Here is a 22971-nt window from a genome sequence, read left to right as displayed (position 1 = left end):
TTATTTTTCTCCCCACCAGCATGTAACTCTATCACTTACTCATGTTAAGATGCAGTTCAACAGTTGATGGTTCATGTGTGAGATTTGGCAGGCCATTCAGCTTGCCTGGCCTCTCCCCACCTACCATACACACACGTCCAATTGGGAAGGCTGTAGAGAGACCAGGAACCTTGGCTGGTTTTCTCTTCACTAACTGGGGGTTGACTGGGCCAATTTAATTTTCCCATGCAACTCCAGCTGAGCCCAGCAAACTCAACACAAACCAGAATTTCAACCAGAGAAGCCTCTGGTGTGTAAGCTACAGCTTTATCCATTACACCCTTGTGACTGCGCCTGAAAAATAATTTAATATCCTGACATTCTCCTGAGAATAGGTTCATTTTATTTCTCTCTCTTAGTACAAATGCTATTCAAATTGTGACAATTGCTCATTTGCAATTTTCAACAGTACTCACTTGCCAGATTTCTTTATACATCAGGATTGACCAATGTCTCCTGCTCTTAGATCAAAGAAGGATGTAAACACCAATTGTAGAATTCCATGGGTCAGCATTCTCGGGTCAGGAACCCGCAAAGCGCTGGCAAGGTTTGCTGGCATCTACAGAACTATATTCCAACTGCGAGATAATGTCCTAAGGAGAGAAGGAATTGAAGGAGTGGGAGGGAAGGAGGAGACAGATCAAATACTCCTCTACACAAAATCATCCTGTTTATATAAAGTTCTGCTCCAAGTACAGTATATGGTTTGTGTTTGTATGTATTGGTGCAGAGTACATAATGAGAAAATATCTTCACAGTAGACCGCAGGAGACCCACAGTGATTTAACAGCTAGTTCTACAAAAATGTTCATGCTTTTATACTTGTACAAGCATAAATGTGGTAAAATATCCAGTATATGGGTGCATGGATCCAAAGTAAGTCTAAAGCGGATATCTTTTTGATATCAGGATTGGAGATTACAGGGATAGGAGAACTCTGTGAAAATCAACCCCAGGAGCCAAGCTGTCCTTCCTTCAGATATACGATTCTGTTTTGAATAAAACCACATGCATTGTCATATTAGAAAATATAAACGTGGATTGAATGAATTTACCTTCTACTAACATGGAATAAAATGTAACATATTGTAATAGACTTTGGGACTGGCGATGTGGACACCTACTAAGCGACGACATCAATCCACTGTGCTTGATAGGATTGCCAACCCTGGGTAATATAAAACTTGAGCACTCTGTCTCCCCACTGGATTGCATCAAGAAAGGCCTTGAGGGCTACAGGGCATGAGACGACAAAGGAAACTGGATCCATTCACACCTTCACGACTGAGGTGGATAGATATTTATCAGGTCAGGATATTAAGGGATATGGGGCAAGGGTGGGTAATTGGACTTGAGATACAAATCAGCCATGATCTTCTTATAGAATGGTGAAACAGGTTCAAGGGGCTGAATGGCCTACTCCTGTATCTATATTTCTAAGCTTGCGGTACAGCTAACAGGCCAGGCTAGCAAAGACAGTGTGCCTATTAATGGTGGCACCTAGAGACCAGTGAGGAGGTGGGAAAGGTATAACAAGTGGATGCAGAACATTGACCAGAAAACCAGGCACTACACACCCTTGTTAGAGATAATGATTGCTGACCGTTCTCGCCCAGAACTGCTCGAAAGCTTCTTAGCCTTATCTCTGTTCGAATAAACCATTAATTTGTATACAACTTCAGGACACTGCTGATAACAACACAGTCAGTGTGGCACATCAGCAGCAGGATTTATTTAGCAGTAAGTAGAAACCCGGTTGTTAGTCGAGTGGTGGATCGCTTTTCTGGGGGTAATAAATCCTTCAAAATAAAAATAAATTAACAAAAAATTATAATTTGGTCACTCAATCCACAACTGTTTGTGGGACACTGCTGCGCGCAATTGGCTGATGGTTTCGCCCACAAAATACATAGTCAATTCACTTCACAGTATATCCTGTGAAGTGCTTTGAGACGTCTCAAAGACGTGATAAGGCGCTGTATCAAATGCATGGATTATTAAATAGAGCTTGAACAGCAGCGATTTAAATGTGATGTTTCTTTGCCGTCAGCGACTTCCATTTTGTTTTTTGGAAGACCTTCAAATGCAATCTTCGCAAGACTTAGAAATGTAGTGAAGTCGTACGTGCAAAATGTGTTGCAGCAGCCTTTAAGTTTGGACAGCATTTTGTGGGCTGATTATTCTGTGTATGAGTAATGCAGGGTCCAGGGAATCAGGTGAGGGAGGCGTATAGCTTCTAGGCACGAAATATAACAGATGTGCAATTTTGCAAAGAAAACAAATAACACAGGGGGCACACGGCTGCAGCAGAATGGAATTAACAACAAATTTAACACTTTCTCCAGCATTTTTTTAATAAAGGAACAATTTAGCTATGAAGATTCAGACATTTTAAGTACCTAAGGACATGATTTAATGAATGCCCATAAGGATAAGTCCCTTAACATGCATGAATACTATGGCTTTAGCACAACAAGACCTGCTTTTTGAAGGACAATTCATTCTTATAAACTCCCCTATGGGTGGCCCATCCTAAATATGAAAGCCCCAACTCCCTTAGCAATGTCGCTTCCAATGAACATTTTGAAGGTTAAAGCAAATTTCTAACTCCCTTTCATTCTCTTAGTTTTAAGAATATAATTTTGCATTCTAAAACTCTGTTGCAAACCTCATTCTGCCCTAATTAATGCATGGCATGGGGAGATGAAAATGGGTATTATCATCAACAAGAACAAATGTCTGTGGATTGCTTTATTTTCCTTCAACATTTCCTCCCGATTTCTCAAATAATTGTATTACTTTTTGCGTTAGGTATCATCGCACAGCTTTGGATACAATCTAGTTGACTGCGCAAGCAAAACCCAAAACTTTTAAGATCAAACGTGTTTAAGATGTTAGAGGGGAAGTTGGTTCCTCAGGGTTTTACTATATTTAAAAGTAGACAGATGTTTCAATCGTGAAAATGATAAACTAATTCATCCACTTTAAATATTCATTTCGAACTTTAATTTGATGGAAGTATTTTTAACTTTTCACTTCATTTGCTTGTGTGACGTATATAATGAAACTGCCTTAACTATCTGAGAACTGAATCCTTGAGAGACACCAGCAGGATAGGATAGGAGCTGCACAGTAACTTCACCAATTTGTACTTTTATTATTAATAATAATCCCTGCATCTTTAAGCACTTCACACACCCAGAACCACTGAGTAGGAAGAGGACCAAAAGCAGGAAGAGAAAAAGCAAGCCAAAGGGAATTTGGGAGAGAGTTCCCGAGAGCAAGGGAGATGTGTTTGAAGGTTCAACTGCCAATCATGGGATGGAAAGGAAGGAGGGAGGAAAAAGCGACAGAGCAGACACGATTATTGGAAATTAAGACGAGTCAACCTGCCTTTTGTGCTCCCAGAGAAAAATATAAGAATTGTCCCCTCAAAGACGTGCCTGGCCGTGAAATATCGTACAAGAGAACACAGCTGGCCAACCTCTTGGGGTGGATTGACTATAATGAAAATTAGAAAATTTCCTGAGTGCCCCTGTGAATGGTTCCCGAGACACAACTGGTTGAGTGACATGAGCTACAATAGCCAATCACTGCCCGGACCATGTCCTCCAGTTTGAGCCCCAAGAAAGTTTTTAAACATGTGGAGGTTTTATTAAACCAAATCACAACCCCCACACCTCCATTTTACCTGAAAATCCCGAGTCCTTTTTGGGGGGAGCCAGTCCACCACTGCCAACCGCTGTCATCACACACGCATTGGCATCATCACATGAGCATCTGTGTGAAGTTGATTCAAATTATAACACAAAGCCAATTTATTTCGGTTAAAACCAGTAAGTCATATTTCACACCGACACGTAAGTGTCTGCTGCAAAGAGAACTGTTCTCTGTTCCCAGCACAGACTGTTCCAGGAACTTACCCTACCCGCAGAATGCTTTCAGACTTGACTTCACTATTTGCCTTTAATCTGAATCAATTAGAATATTTAGCATTTTTTTCAAAACATAACTTAGAGGTTGCGGACATTGTGTACCACTGCATTGCTAACTAATTGTTTGACATTCTTTTGAGATATGCGGACGTGAATTGGAAACAGACTGTGTTGGAATTCTTTGATGGGTTTCATCATTGCTGCAATCCCCTCATCAAAACCTTCAGCTCCTTTATGTAATATATATTCTGCACAATATTACCGGCATGTCACCTCATCCAGAGTCTGCAGTTTTCAACTTTTCTTTCTCTTTGTCTTCCTCTCAGTACGTCTGCACTGCATCCTACATCTCCAGCTTCAGCTGCATTTGATCCTCCACTTCCCTTGTATATCTCTGTCATCCTCACGGCGTGAAAGGCGCTACACAAATGCAATTTGTTGTTATTGTTGTTCTGCCTTCACCCCTCCCACACCTCCTCTACACTTCCATCTCCAGCTGTGACTTCTTTGCACCTCCAACACTGATTCTACCACCAACTCCACAACCTTGACCTTAATTTGCCTTCCGAACGTACAAGCATCTTGTCAGTAAATAAGAAGGTGGCAGGAATGGCCTTTGGGTGTTGACTCACTTACATTGCAGTGTTAGCCTCGATGGTGATTTATTTTGCTGCCCCAAAGGGTGGATGGGCTATATCGTCTCCTGTTCCTATATCCCTTGAGAGATGGCTCTACTTCAAAATGAATGTGGCATTAATGCATATTGTGTCTTAACTGCTCCATCTCTAATCAACACCATGAAAAATATTGTCTTTTTTCAGAGGTGGGAGATGAACTGCTCGCACCATCTAATTGCTTAATAAATACTAATTGCAATGATCATTGTATCTTAAGGCATATTAACATAAGGGCAAGTAGTGGCATTGCACCATGGCTCCCACAATTAGTATTGCCAATGACGTGCAATGCAAGAACAATTCAAACCAAAGTATAATCAATGCTGAGTAACAGCATTACAGATCAATTAAAAGCATTGCCACAAGGAATAAAGAGGAAATAAAATTCTTCATACAACGTATTTTTCTACATTTATATAAAGTCGGAGTCAGTCATCATTCTTCCAATGCTTCATTCATTAGTATTAACTTGAAAGTAATTTTTCAGCTTTCATCCCCCTGTGATTAAGATATTGAAAGCCAGCACCCACTCACTTCTGCAAAGATCCTGCTATACAATATTTCACTCCTACGTCAATGTAGGAAATCTGAAGGACACTTACTGCAAGAAATCTTTTGATGTAAAAAATGCCAGAAAGTGAAGGAAACATAGAAAGGATTAAAATGTTATCTCACAAAAGGTTCACAAAATCCTCTGTGTCTCACCTCTCTATATACACAGAAAGAATAAACTTGTGAGCAGAGGTTTTGCCTATTTAGAAGCAGTGCTGGTGAGTGACTGGTAATTATCTAAGTACTGAAGGCAATGAATAACATTCTTTGGGAAAATATTTATTATTTAAAATAAATTTTAATAAATATTAATAATTTGGTCATTCAATGTTTGTGGGACACTGCTGTGCACAATTGGTTGCTGTGTTTCACCCACAAAATACACAGGCAATTCACTTTACAGTATATTCTGTGAAGCGCTTTGAGACGCCTCGAATAAGATGCTATACCAAATGCAAGGATTATTATTATTATTAATAAAATAATTTGACTCAAAAATAAAGTCTAAATTCTGGACGGCATTATGAAAGAAAGAGTAGCATAACAAATAAATTCAGAACTTTTAACAGCCAGCAGTAAAAGTCTTTTGCCTTGGGCTTTAATTATCTTTCTGTCCCCCTTTTAACAGCAGAAAACCTGCTAGGTCCTTCATTTTACAGCCTCATTAGTGGAATGTTTGAATAAAATTACAGATCTCAATTCTCTGATCAGCAAAAAGGACATTGATGAATAATTTTGAAAAATCGAAACAATCGACATAAAAGAACATAAGAGACAGTAGGTTCTAAGGGAAAAATGGCCAAATACAAGAGGCTTATGTGTGGATGGGGTGGGGAAGCAATATTACAAAAGCAAACTTCAAATTCTTACAGCAATTGTAAAAGCCTGTAATGTCCTTATTGTGCTGTTGCTATTTGCAACTAATTTATGCAGTTACTTGGAAACAGAGTGCAAAGCCGTCACATTTGAATCATCTTTCATTTTGAAGCCTTCGTGACTCCCATCCAGGACACAATCTGACGGTAGAGTATCATGTCAACACCACTTAAACTGCCAAAATGATGTCCACAATCCAATGTATGTTTTGACTTCACGTTGTCATGACGCACACAGGAGCCATCCGATGCTTACCTACCACTGAGTAAGTCTGATTCCTTCAGGCGATGCAATAGAAGGTAGATGTGACACGTATACAACACGGTTGTGCATCCTTTGAAAGCTTCAAAGGGCCTTGCATACCCAATGGACTAAGAGGGTATATGACTACTGGGAAATTAAACTCTCTTTTGATATGGATCAGATGGAATTTAAAACTCTAATGATGCACTTAAATCTCACCCTCAAAAAATTTGAATGTCCACATGTTCCATCCTTAGAACCTGTCATCAGAAAGAGCATCAATTAGCTCAAATACTGAGAGCTAGTCTTGTGCTGCAGGCCCTCTCCACTGAGAGGAAGCCACTGATCCTTCAAACATCTATGACTTTGCTCTCAAGTCAGCATCATCCTAATCAATGTGCTGGGAACTAGCTACAGCGTATTCAATGCACCAAGGTTATAATAATAATAATAATGACTCTTGCATTTGATATAGTGCCTGATCACGTCGTCGAGATGTCTTACAGCGCTTCACAGGATATACTTAATGTGAATTGCCTGTGTATTTTATGGTTGATGGATAAGGTGCACATAATCAGCACCAGCTATTGAACCATGTCATTACCCTGTAACAGTAAGATCAAAGTGAATGTAGTTCTTTCCCCCCAACCCCTCGGGTGCAAGGAAGCAATGTTTAACTAGTGACTGGGTGGGTTTCATCTTTTTCCTGTCAGCATATTTACTGGCTTTGGTGACATAAACTTCTAAAGGGATTAGCACATGATACCAAGGGCAGTAATATTACTGACAAACAGAGAATAACCATGCAGATCCGCTTGGTTAAGAACCGAAAATATTCAAAGTGGAGTAGCTTTCCTGTTATCTTTGCAAAGCTTCTGCATAAAATGTGAGGTGGATGAGTAGATTTACCTGTTCATCTCAGCCCACCTGCAAATCTGACCCCCATTTCTCAATGGCCTTGTGGTGCAGTGGTGGATAGAGCGGGAGAGAGAATGTGCCAATCTAGCTACTTAAAAACAGGTTAAAAAGAACTTTATTCCTAAAATAGAGCTTGCCCCAGGGATGTGGGTGCAATTTACTCTGATTGATGTAAGGAATTTGGAAAAATTTTAAGTTGACAGGCAAATGGGTCTGGAGACAATTGATAGTCAGGTCTTATGACTGAATGCAGAAACCAAAAAGAAATTCTGCACACTTATAATAATCCCCATACCAATAAATAAAACTGTATTATATATTAAAATAACACCTAAGTTGAAAAAAGCACAAACAATGTACTTAATTTAAAAGTAAAATAAAGACTCAAAAACTTCAGTAGTTTGTCTGTTTTATCACTTTAACCAGAGACTGAACAAACAGCGCAGAGGTAAAATTATCTCATACAAACTTTATAATGCAAATCCCTTAATGTGCAATCAACCATGTTTCACAGCTGCCTTGGAATTTCATTGATGTAAAGTCACATGCAACACATTCTATCCACTGAAGGATTATTTTGACAGTTCGATCCAATAATAAACACTAACAAACATGAAATGGAGTTCACAAAGGCAAGGACTGTTGTGGTACTAAAAGCTTGTTAACATGCTAATAATGGGTTTAATGTGGTGGAGGCAAATGAAGCAAGTAATCCAACTGGGAACGAAAAAAGATAAGTAAATAACTAAGTCAAGTGAACTTTTTTAATTGAACAAACATATGTGCTATGAAATCACACAACTACCTTTCTCGGGCAACTTATTCAAGATGTTATCATTGCTCCCAATTGCACTTTTCAGTGTATACAGCACGGTGTATCTTGAATGTTATCATTCCATTGTAGCATCCATACAATGTTCTACACTCAAGTAGACTGTCCAGCGAAAGATAGCAGCTGTGTAATACAGTCACTTAAAGCTGCTACAAATGTTCTTGCATTCTTGGTTTGTTTCTTGTTAGCGTTTTAAGAATGGCAAGGTTTGATGTTTTTTTTGGGTCATGCCTTTTCAAAGTCGCACGAGAATACTGCCTGGTGTTTATATGTCTGCTACTGTTTCTCACCCATAAAATAGCATTTTTCATGACCGTGTAACCAACAGTACGGTTTGGCTGTGTATCTTGGACTTGTATAGTCTGCGGTGAATTACTTAATTGCGGTGCTCGAAGTTGCTGTAATTTGTTACCAGCAGAATCAAGGCCCTGAGGTTTTTTGGGATCTGATAATGTGAGTGAACCATGTTTAGCCAAACACCAAAGATATTCTTAAATGCAAATTGTGAAAAATGTTGTTAGTTTTGCAGGGGAGGATGGAATCAGTCAATGACAGCGTGTCTGAAATGATGACTTGGACTGAAGATTTAAATTGCAGCTTACTTCATATAATTCTCCAGTAGGTGTAGCATAGTTTAAGTGCTACAAGACACGATCACTAAATCTCATTCTCTTCCCTGCGGTTTATACACGCTGGTTGTCATTTAACCATGAATTATTATACACAGCATTCTATTTTAAAAATGATGCATTGCTATTTGGCAATTTTTTGACAAAAGTACAGAGAGTGTTAAGTGGCGAACGGCTCTTACACACAAATTATACAGTCAATCACTATGCAGTACATTCTGTATATTGAGATGTCTCGAAGATGTAATAAGACACCATATCAAATGCAAGGATTATTATTATGTACTTTTCGACATTAGGTTAAACTCATCACTATTCAGAGCTTATTTGCGACTGTTCCAATAGTTTAGTAGCTCCAAGACGCCATCCGGCATGAAGGGAGTAGGTTTTTCCAGACTCGACTATGCAAACGTCCTGCTTGTCGACCTTCCTAACTCCTTCCTCCACAGGCTGCAGATAATCCAGAACTCTACAGCCCATGTCCTCTCCGGCACCAAACTCCGTGACCCCATCTCCCCCATTCTCGGCCGACTCCATTGGCTTCCTATCCTTCAGAGGATCCAGTTCAAGATCCTGGTCCTCACCTACAAAGCCCTCCATGGCCTCGCCCCACCCTATCTCTGCAACCTGCTAACCCCCTACCAACCCACCCGTTCCCTCCGCTCAGCCGGTTCTGGCTGCTCCATGTTCCACGCCCCACCTGCCCCACCATTGGCAGGAGAGCCTTCAGACACTCTGCCCCCAACCTCTGGAATTTCATCCCCCAGTCATTCCGCCTCGCCTCCTCCTCAGCCTCCTTCAAGTCCCGCCACAAGACCCTCCTCTTCGACCATGTCATCGGCCACCCCCCTTCCCCGCCTCTCCCTTCTCCCTCCCCCCACCGCCCCCCACCTCGACCCCAGCTCGGGTCTGAAATGCTGTACACTGTCCAGCTCCTTGAGACATCCTCCCAACGTGAAAGGTGCTATACAAATATAATCTTGTTGTTGTTGTTGTTAAGGTTTAAGGTTGTAGGTTTAAAATGGATATTTTATATCTGGCTATTGTGAACATCTATTGCCTTCATTAAGAAGAGTCTTGCTGACCGCAAGAATGGAGGTAACCGTTTCAGTACAGTAGCTTAATTGCAACTCAAGAATATTACAAGAAGGCACCTTAGGTTGCGCTGAAAAAGGTTTGTTGCTCTGTCCATTTCTTTTCCCACTGAGTCTACTTATTGATCACTATCTTTTATATCCTCTGGCCCTTGTCAAAGCAGCTCTCAAACCCGTCAAAATGACCAGCGTGTCCCCTAGTTTTCTTGCACCTGCCATTCCTTATGGTGTTTCTGACCCTTACATCTTTCTTACAGAACTTGTTATTTCAACCTCTAAGCTTGCCTTCCACAGAGAGCAGGTCTAATCTCCTGGACTACTTATAATCACATTCCACCCTCTTGATTAAAGTCTCAACACAGGAAAATGAATGGTTCCCAGTTTCTGAGTGGAATAAAGGAATAGGTTGAAATTAAAATAAACATTTTTGAGTAGGAAATATAATCATGTATTTCTACCAGATAATTGCAGCAACTTCATTTGTATATTTGTAATCTTGTGAAGTACTGTATTATATTTAGCTTCGAGTAGAACTATTGCAGACTGTGAACTAATATGTGCAGATGTTGTTCCCATTGAACTTCGATGATATTCCCCAGGTTTCTCTCCTCATGTTATTCTCTCTCACAGGGTGATCCAGGTCACAGACTTTACCAAAGCTGACATCAATACTACAGCAGATCAGTTTAAGGAAATGGCAGCTGACACGAGGAGTCTGTAATTTAAGAACATTACAGATAATCCTTTCTTAGCTATAATTAGGAGAGGGGACTGTATGGAGCATTAATGAAAGATTAAAGTAAATACTTGTAACGAGTGTTTTAAAATGAATATGAAATTGAAACAAAGATCTAATTTGACAACTACCAAGACAAACAAACACCAGCTCTCCATAAAGGTACCACTTTGGTTGCCTCCATTTATTTGGATACTTTATTATTAAACTAAAACATTCTAAAAAGATTTTTTTTAATTTTAAGATAAATTTATTATCTGATTCTGCTTTCTTAATATGGTCTCACAAACTCATGGCAGAACCCACACATGTTCACCTAGAAATGTCCGCCAATTCACATTACCCCCAGTGTGGAGTCCTGTAGCTCAGTGGTTAGAGCACTCGCTTTGCAAGTGAGAGACCTGAGTTCAATTCCAGGCAGAGGGCCAAACCTTGGGCAAGTTTCCTTACTCCACACAGAGCCCTAATAATAATCCCTCCAAAACAAAACAATAATAAATTGGTAATTTTCAATCTACGACTGTTTGTGGGACATTGCTGTGCGCAATTGGCTGCTGCGTTCGCCCACAAATATAGAGTCAATTCACTTTACAGTCTATTCTGTGAAGCGCTTTGGGATGTCCTCCCGACGTGAAAAGCGCTATATCAAATGCAAGGATTATTATATTATTATTATTATTAATAACAATTGCAGAACTCTGTTTACATTTGTGTGAATCTCAACAAAGCCGAAGGGAACAATTGTTTAAGAAGCATCTGTGATCAAAAGAGAATCTGGGCATAATATCAAGACAGACCTATACCTTGCTTGTAAATACTGTATATATTGGCTGCATGGACAATAAATATTAATTCTCCTAAAATGCCTAAAAATTCCTCGAGCAAGCAGGGCAGCTATTTTGATAATGCGTAACACACATGTACTCGGCCCTTCTACAGTCCACCGCTTTAGAACCAGGAAAGTTTGCAGATTGCGCCCATTGGTTGTCTTCCTTTCCTGGGTAGGATTCCCTGGTAAAAGGAATCAGTTCGCCAAAAGGGAAGATGTGTTGCATGTTGTAACCTTGAACAATATAGCAAAGAAAATTCCAGGAAGCGTTCCTCAGTTTGTCTCTGGCTGATCTCAGTTGAAGAGATGGCGATTGTGAAGTGCTCCAAGATGTTGTTCCTACATGAAAGAGAACTGTCTTACATCAATGCACCCAACGTGTTATTGTTGTTGGTGAGATTCTGACTTGGCCTCATTGTCCCTCAAGGGGGAGGAAGTAACTAAAGTTCCTGGCCCTGACATCTCGGGAAGGTGGCATGAAACTGGAACTCTTGGCAATCATGTGCTGGGTCTAAATTCTGGGAATATGTTATGTGTAAGAGTTGCAGCCTTGAAATCAGCACCAAAGCAGGAATCTAAACACAGGCAATATCCACATATTACAGTCAAAACACACAAAAATCTGGCTACACTGACAAACGCTCAATATTTTTTTATCACAATTTTTTTGTTCATAGGATGCAAAATGCATGATGTAATTCCACATCAAATATATTGTATTATCTATGTACAATAACCAGAATAATACACATTACGTAGTATATAAATTGCCACAGGATGGCAGCATTGTACTGCATTCGAGATCTATATTTTGTGAGCAATAAATGAAATTCATGCTGTAATGTTCTATGGGACTCCCTTAGCTAAATACATCTTCTGAAAGAAAAATACAATGACTGATGAGGAGTGGGTTTACTAATGCGACTGCAGGTCCATACAGAATAGCTAAATTTCTAGCTTTTCTTTAAGTTTCCATTAAAATATTACTGCGGATTTCATTCTAAGATAAGGAAATGAGTGTGCGTTGTTCAAGTGTTAAACAGAAGCATTGGCAGATGCCGAGGTAATAAGATTGCGTGCTCATTTTCTTGGCTGAAGGCATCCAATGGTTTAAATGCTTAAATGAGGTACAGCAGAATCTAAAGGGAGGAAAAAGCCCTCGCAAATGATCACAACACAATTTCAGCCATAAGCAAGTGAATAGCTTACAGCTGATCAGTCAAAAGACAATTAAGTAAAAACAGTTACAAGCGCACGTCTTTTTGTTTGCCAAATTGAGCAGAAGTTCAGAAACCGAAGAAGTCAACCAAAGACCTGGTCTGTCAACAGTTAAGCTTGTTTTCAGTTTGGCAACAAACTGTACGCAAAGCCCATTAATGTAATTCAGTTCTGATGACATTTTGGACAGAATGAAGAAAGTACTGTGTAACATAAGGAAGAGAGTTCAAAATTGATTCAGCCTTGGCTTTTGGTACAGCTGTGGGATTCGGACAAACTTATTGGATCCAAAATTAATTTGGAGCAGGCGCTTATTTCTGAATGGGTTTGAACTCTTTGAAACTAAAATTCAGCCCATAACCTTTGACATCCGAAGTCTTGAACATTTACTGAAAGGATAGCGTTTTAACCAGGATATCCTCAATTGATCTCACAGCTATTTTCAATTGAATTGCCCTTACATTTTACATCGAATCTAGTCGTTGACGTGGAAGAATAAAGTCAGCGTGGATCAAGTTCTTCACAATTAGATGCCTAAAACTTCTGTGGAATGTCAAACACCTTTTTTGGTGAAGATGGTGAAAGCATTTTTCATCAACGGACAGTTAGTTTATCTGCGAAGAATGCAGCCAGAGCAGTTGAACCAGGACGTGCACATGCCTCACTCCATGCATTCCTCCTTCCTTCGCAGTATCAAATGATAGGATGTTGTCTTTTCCAAAGCGAGACAGCTAATTCCGCGCTCAGAATGAAAGCCAAGTAACTGAGTTGCAAACGCTTAACTACCGGAAGGAGAAATTGCGGTAATATTGAACGTAGCCGTTTGGGTCGGTTTCAAACTAATTAGCTGATGGAATTCTGAATTCAACCGAGACGTTGTGACAGAAGAGACGCATGAAAGAAAGACAACAGACGAGAGTAATCCCATACCATAATCCTCTTGCTTACAAACAATGCAATGTGTCAGGTAATAGGGTTCGCGCACACATTAGTTCCATGTGTTTCGATAGCGCAGCGCCATTCTAAACATTGTGAAGTGCGGGACATTCGACCGCAAGTGTTTAAAGGACTAAATTCCACCCTTTGCGTAGATTATTGTTGGTGAATTGTGTTCAATAGAATATTCATTCCATTCCGCTATTCATCTTTGGTCTCCTTCACTCCAGAGACCAGTGTGTGTGTGTGTGTGTGTGTGAGGGTGTGTGTGTGTGTGTTGGGGTGTGTTTGGGTGTGGGGGGGGGGTGTTGGGGTGTGTGTGGGGGTGTTGGGGTGTGTGGGTGGGGGTGGGGGTGGGGGGGGTGTGTGTGTGGGGGGGGTGTGTGGGGGGGGTGTGTGGGGGGGGGTGTGGGGGGGTGTGGGGGGGGGGGTGTGTGTGGGGGGGGTGGGGGGTGTGTGTGTGTGTGGGGGGGGGTATTGGGGTGTGTGGGGGGGGTGGGGGTGTGTGTGTGTGGGGGGTGTTGGAGTGTGTGTGGGGGGTGTGTGTGGGGGTGTGTGTGTGGGGGGGGGTGTTGGGGTGTGTGGGGGGGGGTGGGGGGGTAGGGGTGTGTGTGTGGGGGGGGTGTTGGGGTGTTGGGTGGGGGTGTGTGTGGGGGGTGTGTGTGGGGGGTGTTGGGGTGTGTGTGGGGGTGTGTGGGGGGGTGTTGGGGTGTGTGTGGGGGGTGTGTGTGGGGGGTGTGTGTGTGGGGGGGGGTGTTGGGGTGTGTGGGGGGGGGTGGGGGGGTAGGGGGGTGTGTGTGTGTGGGGTGTTGGGGTGTGTGGTGTGTGTGGGGGGTGTTGGGGTGTGTGGTGTGTGTGGGGGGTGTTGGGCGGTGTGTGTGGGGGGTGTGTGTGGGGGGTGTTGGGGTGTGTGTTGGGGTGTGTGTGGGGAGTGTTGGGGGTGTGTGTTGGGGTGTGTGTTGGGGTGTGTTTGAGTGTGTGGGGGGTGTTGGGGTGTGTGTTGGGGTGTGTGTGGGGGGTGTTGGGGTGTATGTGGTGTGTGTATATGGTGTGTGTGGGGGTGTGTATGTGGTGTGTGTGTGAGTGTGTGGTGTGTGGGGGGGTGTTGGGGTGTATATGGTGTATGTGGTGTGTGTGTGAGTGCCCTCCGGCCCCGCAGGCGGCGCTGTGACTGTAACACACAGACAGACGGGGCCGATCATTTCCGGTGTTGAATGGCGGCGCTGACGATGGAGCCGATTCGGCTGCACAGAGGTGAGAGAGAGAGAGAGAGAGAGAGGCACTGACTGGGGGGCGGTGTCTGTGTGTGTGTGTGTGTCTGTGTGTGTGTGTGTGTCTGTGTGTGTCTGTGTGTGTGTGTGTGTGTCTGTGTGTGTGTGTCTGTGTGTGTGTGTGTGTGTCTGTGTGTGTGTGTGTCTGTGTGTGTGTGTGTGTGTCTGTGTGTGTCTGTGTGTGTGTGTGTGTGTGTCTGTGTGTGTCTGTGTCTGTGTGTGTGTGTGTGTGTGTCTGTGTGTGTGTGTCTGTGTGTGTGTGTGTGTGTCTGTGTGTGTGTGTCTGTGTGTGTGTGTGTGTGTCTGTGTGTGTGTGTCTGTGTCTGTGTGTGTGTGTGTCTATGTGTGTGTGTGTGTGTGTGTCTGTGTGCGTTGTGTGTGAGAGATGTCTTGAAGACACGATAAAGCGCTATTCCAAATGTCAGGATTATTGTTGTTATTATTATTATTATCCCCTCTGTTAAACCTGACATTGCCCCCCGTCCCGTCCCCCCGTCCCGTCCCCCCGTCCCGTCCCGTCCCCCCGTCCCGTCCCCCCGTCCCGTCCCGTCCCCCCGTCCCGTCCCCCCGTCCCGTCCCGTCCCCCCGTCCCGTCCCGTCCCCCCGTCCCATGAGCCACTTTCTAACACTTCCCTCAGCCATCACTGTGGCTCCAAGTCACGTCATGTCAAAACTCTCCATCTTCCAGCCAAAATGTTGCCAGTGTTTCCTGTTTCGCCACTAAAAAAATATTAATCCTTCAGTCGATTGGGGGGAAAAAAAGCAGAAATCCTAATTCCCTTAAAGGGATACGAAAAAGGTCAAAAGAGCTGAATATGTTGGAGGTCAAAGGATGAAACGACGCGTGAACCTACAAAATAGGTTATGAGGGTGCGACCCTCAGCCGACTTGCACATCCACCCTCATATTCACATCCACCCTCTCTTTCTCTTCCCTTTCCCCAACATTTCTCTCCGCACCGCCAACCAACCCTCATTCCTGACACTTGCAGAGCTAAACACCACATCATGTGGTGCTGTCTCCCACAGAGACAGAGAGGAAATCCGTACGTACACCTGCTGCAGTATGACAGATATATATATATATAAATAAACACTATCTTTAAAAGATATTTCAATTTTGAAGTAACCTGCGATTAAACATGTGATAAAGGTCTATGCCGCTTGAATGTGCGATTTATTGGTTAGCGCTTTGGTTACTGAAAATATAATGTAGTAGTGTGCACCTCATATTGACAGATGGTCAGAGCAATGAAGCGGTAAGCGGTTTTGTATCGCAAACCGCACCAGATGGTCTCTGCTAAACCTGTCTGGTGGGAAAAAAAAATCTATTTCTATGCTGTTTTGATAAGGTAAATCTTTGCTGGCATGTTTTGAACTAAATCACGTGGGTTTGGTGGGGTGGGTGAGTATAATACTGTTGCATCAGTCATGCAGCAATCACTGCATAACGACTAATGTAAAAATGACTGCACAAGGAATTTCTCCGCGGCAGTCCATACCGAATTGAGGTTCAGGTTTTAGGTATAACCGTGAAGAGGCGCTAAATGGAGACCAGGTGTTGCAATAGAAACCGAAATTGCGACAGTTCTTAAAGTAAAAAAGTTTAATACTCTTGCTTTGACCCAGTGTGGAAAAAAAATGTCTTGCGCTTCCCACTGTTTGGTAAGGGAAACTATTTTTGGTGAGTCAGCAAAAAAAAAAAAAAACTGTTCAACTTAAATTTGAGGCTGTTAATCTCGTAAATAATTCCAGTGTAACTTTCTACTTGTTGAGACCTTAGCATGATGGTGAAATATTATAACAGACCACAAAGGATTCTTTCGTCTTGTAACAGAGCAGGAAAAAACATAAATGCTTTGAAATCTTCAAGGCTGAGACTGATAGATTTTTTTAAAAATAGAGGGATTAGGGGATATGGGGAGAGGGCAGGTAATTAGAGTTAGGTCTGAAGATCAGCCGTGATCTTATCGAATGGCGGGGCACAGGCTCGAGGGGCCGAATGGCCTACTCCTGCTCCTAATTCTTACGTTCTTACGAAATGAGATAAACGTGTTGATTCATGATGTAAGCCAGAAAGCTGCTCTGTTTTGTATTTAAAATCACCCGAGGTTGAAAATACCTCGCCCTCGGCTTGTGGGTGATTGGACATTTTCAAAAATTATTTGACCGCAATTGAAGAAGCACTACGGAGATCATTGCATTAACTGGGTAACTCTATGGACAAGAAGACACTCAGTACTTATAGTCAGACATTTAGGTGACCCATTTAAAAATGTCCGTATTATTTTTGCTTTGGATAGTGTAGATTGGAGTCATGCTGTAGAAAAAATTCCTTTGGTTGTTACCACCCAAGCTTATCTATTGTGGTCTGCTAAAAAACATTGTAGTACTGGGCAGAGGAAAGTGATGTTCTGTGTTTATTAAGGTGAGGATGTCAGTGCTGAGAGTGCAATACTTTTCAAGCAAAAGGTGCTTTTAAGTCTTAATGGTTTGTTGTTTGTGCGGTAGTAATTGTTTGTGAAACACTTGAAACAAGATGTTTCATTGTGAAAAGGTGTTATAAAAATGATAGTTCTTTTTCTTTCATCCAAACATATTGGTAGGCTAAGATTTTTCTGTTACTCTCATGTGTAATTTTCATATACAGTAGGTTGCTTCAAATTCAGAATAATAGAGGTGTAAATTTATTGATACCCGAGTGTTTTTAAAAAATGATAATTTACACGCATGGAAATACCACAGAATAATGCGCACTAATCTGTGTACACACTGGGCCTCTTTTGAAGTTTTGAAAACTTGCACAAATTGTATAATTGAAGAATTAGCCTCGTACTGTAGCTTGAATAATCCTTTTATTTGGATTAGATTCAGCAGCCTTTATTGCTTCAGTGCTTGTCGACTGTCAGTACCATAACAGTCCTTGGTTTGCAAATATGTTTGCAAATATGAAGGTAGTATCTATTTGTCATCTGTCATATTGGTTTGCTAGAATTTGCTGGAAACAATAGCAAAGTCAGTAATGTAAACTGCTTTCAGGATTAACCATTAAAACAGTAATTAGTACTTGTAACTTGTTTGATTGTCAAGTAATAGCAAGTTGTCTGTGGAAGTAAATCCAGGCTCCCTGGATTTTGTCTTCATCAGCACTGATCAGCCATTGTCATGTTGACTGAAGCAAAAGTTAACTCCTTTATATCCTTTATAACTCCTTAATTTTGATAATATTTGGGAAATTTGTTGCATTAATTATTGTCTAGCTTACTCCTTTTGAACATTGTTTCACAGTCATTTTTTGACTCTTTGTGCATCTAATATTACTTCAGCTGCTGAAATGCGCAGAAATTATCTTCAGCTCAATGTCTGGCATTATTTAAATCCATACTTGACATTCCAGATGTTTCTAGGGCCATTGAGTTGCTGGAGAAGTTGCAAAGGAGCGGAGAAGTACCACCCCAAAAGCTTCATGCTTTGCAAAGAGTGCTTCAGAGTGAATTCTGTATTGCTGTACGAGAGGTATGATGCTGCTGTACAAAGCTATAATCGGCTGTTTGTAAAGTCTAAGCTGTGTTACTGGTAATTGCAGATGTTATAAACTTAGAAAATCTAATTGACTATATCTGAAATGCCTAACTCAATGAGAAATATTTTGTGTGCTGTATTAAAGAACGCTAATTAGTTATATTAAGCTTTAAATTAAGTTCAGTGCACTGCTTTTCCAATGATTTAGTGAGCAAAGGCACAGTCCTCTGCCTACTGAGTCATCCAGACCAGTTGTGCTAAAAGAGTCATACAAGACCAGGAAGATCTCGGGTTCGGCCCTTGGTTTGCTGATTGATCAACTTGATGTGTCGGAGCAGGGGTGGGATTCCAACGATGATCTTCGGTGTCTCTAGCCTGGGAAGGGAACACATTGTGAGGGTACCCACTCATGTTTGCTTTCGCTGGACATATGAAAATTGATCTTGGGTATGATGCCCCATTCAGGTAGCCTCTAAATACTTGCTGTCCAGGCTTAATGTATGAAGAAAGATTACTTGTATGGTGAATGGAGAGGGACCATCCCCTGTGGAACCCTGCACCAACCATCAGCTTCATGAGTGAAGGAGAAAAGATTAATATAAAAATACTCTGTTTCTGTAACACTGAGAAGATTGCGATCGTTACAAAATTATGTACAAAATACATAATTGTTTAAGGTAATTTTTGAAGATGGTGTTCTACATTTTCTAAGAGGCAATATTTTTAATGGATGAACAAACGATGCCTTTGTTTAAACGATGCCCCTCTGATGGCTTAGCACAGAAAAAGCAGAATTGAAGAAACATATATGACAAACTAAACGTTTGTTTCATAAATGTGTTTAGCGAGCTCTAGTTTTGGGGACTTTCTGGTTGTAATATTCATTATGGTGCTTGCAGGTTTACGAGCATGTGTACGAGACTGTAGACATTAATAGCAGTCCAGAAGTAAGAGCCAGTGCCACTGCCAAGGTAAGGTTGTATATTGCAAATACATTTTTAAGGACCTCATTTTGCGTGGGTTGTTTTTTCAAGATTCAAAACTATTGGGTCTTGCATTACATTTTTTGGTGTTCTTTTTAGATCAGAGTACAGCGTTAGTGTTCAAACTGCTTTTAATTGAATGGCATGTCTGCAGTAGTACTATTTTTTTGAATAAACGTAAAACTGTTTTAAACGGTTGTATGTTCATGTTGACGGTTTGGATTCTGCAGACTTTGATGCAACTGTGTAAAAGAGCGATTTGTCTATCCAGGCAACAGTTGCAGCGTTTGCTGCCAGTGAAGGACACTCGCATCCAAGGGTTGTCGAACTTCCCAAAACGGATGAAGGACTGGGATTCAACATCATGGGTGGAAAGGAGCAAAACTCTCCTATATACATATCGCGCATTATCCCTGGTGGAATTGCAGATCGCCATGGGGGACTGAAGCGGGGAGACCAGCTTCTGTCAGTAAATGGAGTGGTGGGTACTGCGGGCACCTTATCGTAAATATAATTGAATATATATGCAGGTTGTGCATTCATTGGATGGTGTTTTAAGTTTTTTTTTTAGTAACTGTCTTGTCCAGACAGTGGTGCATGGAAAACGTTAACTTAAAAAATTCCGCAGGGAACAGTCTTATCCCTGATAGGTATAAGAAAATATAGCCATAAACACTGCAGAGTACCACAAGTGCATTGATTATTTTTGAGTGTGCGTTTCATGCTGTGACAGTGTACTTTGATGTGGCCAGGTTCCAGACAGTGAGCTCAGCGAGCTAATAGATTCAACGGGGGAATGTGTGTAGGTTGTTGTGATTTGTGGTTAACCGCAGAACGTTGGGTTCAGTTGATTAATTACAGATTTCGATTGCTTATAAGGCAACATTGTGACATCAAAAGATTCACTACACTGAAAACGCCACCTAATTCGGCACCCTCGCTAATAAAACCGAACAGTTGGGTTTTTCCGGGTGCCAGTGATGAGACCTGGTTTGTGATATCGGCAATAAACGTGAAGGAAAATAAAAGTTTCAGTGTAAATTTTATCTTCCCTTTAATGGGTATCTCCTTGGTTCAGCTAATCATGTTTCTCGCCGTGTGCATTTAGATTGGCCAGAGCAAAGATAACAGGCTTCCCTTATTAGTGGGGTTTCTTTCCTTTTGGCCCAGCACTTGTCGCAGGGAGCGAACATCTGAGGGATCGGCCTGCACTTCAGCACAATTACAAAGAACGCCGATGTTTCTTTATCAAACAAAAACCGTGCGGCGTAATTATAGTGGAGGGAAAATGTAAATGCGAGAATTCTAATCTAGAAATAACTTTAAAATAAATAGAATGTCTGTTTGTCGAGCAGAATGGTTCTTTTATCACATTGTTCCTCGCCTTAAAGAAAGCCAGACTATATCTGAAATGAATCTGTATTTGGACAAACGTTAATTGATGCAGATGACAAATGGTAGCCAGTGTTCATCTGAAATAATGAGACACTTGTTTTCACATGTATAGAGCGTTGAAGGAGAACACCATGAAAAGGCAGTTGAGCTACTGAAAGCTGCCCATGGAACTGTTAAATTAGTTGTCAGATACACGCCAAAAGTGCTGGAAGAAATGGAATCGCGGTTCGAGAAAATGAGATCAGCAAAACGCAGACAGCAAATCAACTATTAAACCTACATTTGTCAAACAGTTCCACACAATGCTTCATTGTTCTGAATTTTACAGTACGGTTGAGCTTTCTCACTGTCTGCTCTGTCTTGCAGTGAGGAGGGGAACATTATCAATAGTTTTAACACTAGTTTGTCACTGTGATCATGAACATCATAATGGAGAATATTGCTTGTTTAAAAGCTTTTGATAAAATTTTGAGAACAAAGTATGTTAAAGGCATTTCTATCAGTACTCCGTTTTAAAATGATTATTTTCCAATAAGCAGTGTGATTTTACCGTTTCTGCCCATTGAAAGTGATTCCTAATATTTTTGAGAACAGAGGAGTTGCTAAGTTGTTCCATGTAAAGTTGATAAATTAACATCAGTAAAGCATGACAGTAAACATGTGATGCTTGGCAATCGCGTTACTTCAACCATTCATGTACTAATTTGGCTCGGTCACCTCCATTTTCCCTGATTATTCCGTGTTTAATATTCAAACCTCGAAAAGAATGAGGGAGGGGAAAAATAGCATGAAAGATGTTGGTTCCTAAATTTTTCTGGCAGGTTAACATTTATGAGGACACTAAGACTCGTTACACGCCCAGTCTGTTTATCCAAACAAGAACACTCCCTTTCATTACGGTTATTCCTGGCTAACTGAATCATTCAAGCCATCTTCGACTGTTGTTACATTGACAGAATGGAAATGTAGATCAATAGAAACCTGCAATCTTTGCCAAATATGACTTGCAATGTGATAAAACATTGTTGGTGTTTCGCATTATTAATTATCTAATCTTAGTCGCATCGACCTCGTTTATGATAAAGTGAAGGAGCCAAGTTGCATTACTCCATTTGACTTCACTTCAAGTCTGATTAGTCTGGTCTTAAAGTAAAAGTCACTGCAAGGACTATGCTTCATAAATTCATATTCACAGACCAGCGTCCCTCACTCTGTGGATATGAAATTGTCCTATGGAGAAGTCACCTCAGGTCGATGCTTGCGAGCTAACAAGGTTTAATTCTCTACCTCCAGCAGACTTTTTGAATCCGCAATGTATTTGCAGTGCAGTCATCGAGACAAATACAATTTTGCACGAGGATTTCTGTTAACTGGATTCCACACAGGCTTTTCCACCACTTGTTCGAATAACTTTTTTATCAAACGAGTTTTTGTATTCTTGATATAAATTTTTCTACTTTTTTTTCAAAAAAGGAAAAACTAACGCCTCTGCTATTGAACACTTTTCAAACAAAAAATGTTCTATTTGTCAACTTTAATCCTGCACTGAAGACCAAGATAGTAATCGCTCATCATTTTAGAATGCTGGCCAAGAGTGTACATTGTGCTGTTTTGCTCATAAATGCCACACGGTAATAGAAATGAAAGCATATTTTTGAGTGTTACTTATGAGTTTCTCTAAACGAGTGGATATTTAAAAGAAGCATTTTTATAGCTTTACTACCTATTGGAATGCTTGACTTGCGCATTATGTATTACATTAAATAATGCCTGAAATCGTCTTCATTGCTTACAAATATCTGTGTCTGCGCAGTTTTCATGACCATCTGAATACCTGAGCTATTTTGATTCCTGTATTCCTAACTCTATACAATTGATTGTAACATAAGCAATTTTATATTCTGCTGTTTCTGTATTTGTAAGCGAGAAAATCAACTTGATATCGCAAGTATTGACAATCATTTCCTGCTTTTCCTCCTTTAAAATTATACATTCTCTTTGCTTGGATGCATGTTTAGCTTCACAGTGAAATTAATAATCGGTAGTTATCTGAAACCTGTATCAGACCAAGCTGCCATCTTCCAGAAAAGTAAAAATCCACTAATTTAATTGACTACACTATAAAGCTCATATATTTGATTCTGATTTTTTTGACAGTAAAAGTAATTTATGTTCACTTCTTTTTTTAAAGGAAAGCTGTGGATTGTAAAATGCCAAATGTATTAGTTTGGAAATGCCTCTGTTTTAATTTGTAGGATTTTAATTTTATTAAAATTTTATTGGACAA

At 40.9% G+C, this 22971-nt stretch overlaps 1 protein-coding gene across 1 annotated transcript; it reads left to right on the top strand.

The window, feature by feature from the left end:
- Positions 1-14683: 14683 nt before the first annotated feature.
- On the top strand, positions 14684-22971 carry lin7c (lin-7 homolog C (C. elegans)). The gene is made up of 5 exons (XM_042341516.1): positions 14684-14768; positions 18182-18300; positions 19206-19277; positions 19561-19770; positions 20797-22971. Exons 1-5 carry the CDS (start codon positions 14729-14731, stop codon positions 20956-20958), a joined length of 603 nt encoding a protein of 200 aa, XP_042197450.1. The 5' UTR covers positions 14684-14728; the 3' UTR covers positions 20959-22971.

Source organism: Callorhinchus milii, unplaced genomic scaffold, assembly GCF_018977255.1.
Source record: "Callorhinchus milii isolate IMCB2004 unplaced genomic scaffold, IMCB_Cmil_1.0 Scaffold17, whole genome shotgun sequence".
Lineage (NCBI taxonomy): Eukaryota > Metazoa > Chordata > Chondrichthyes > Chimaeriformes > Callorhinchidae > Callorhinchus > Callorhinchus milii.
This window is presented reverse-complemented; position numbering and strand designations above follow the sequence as displayed.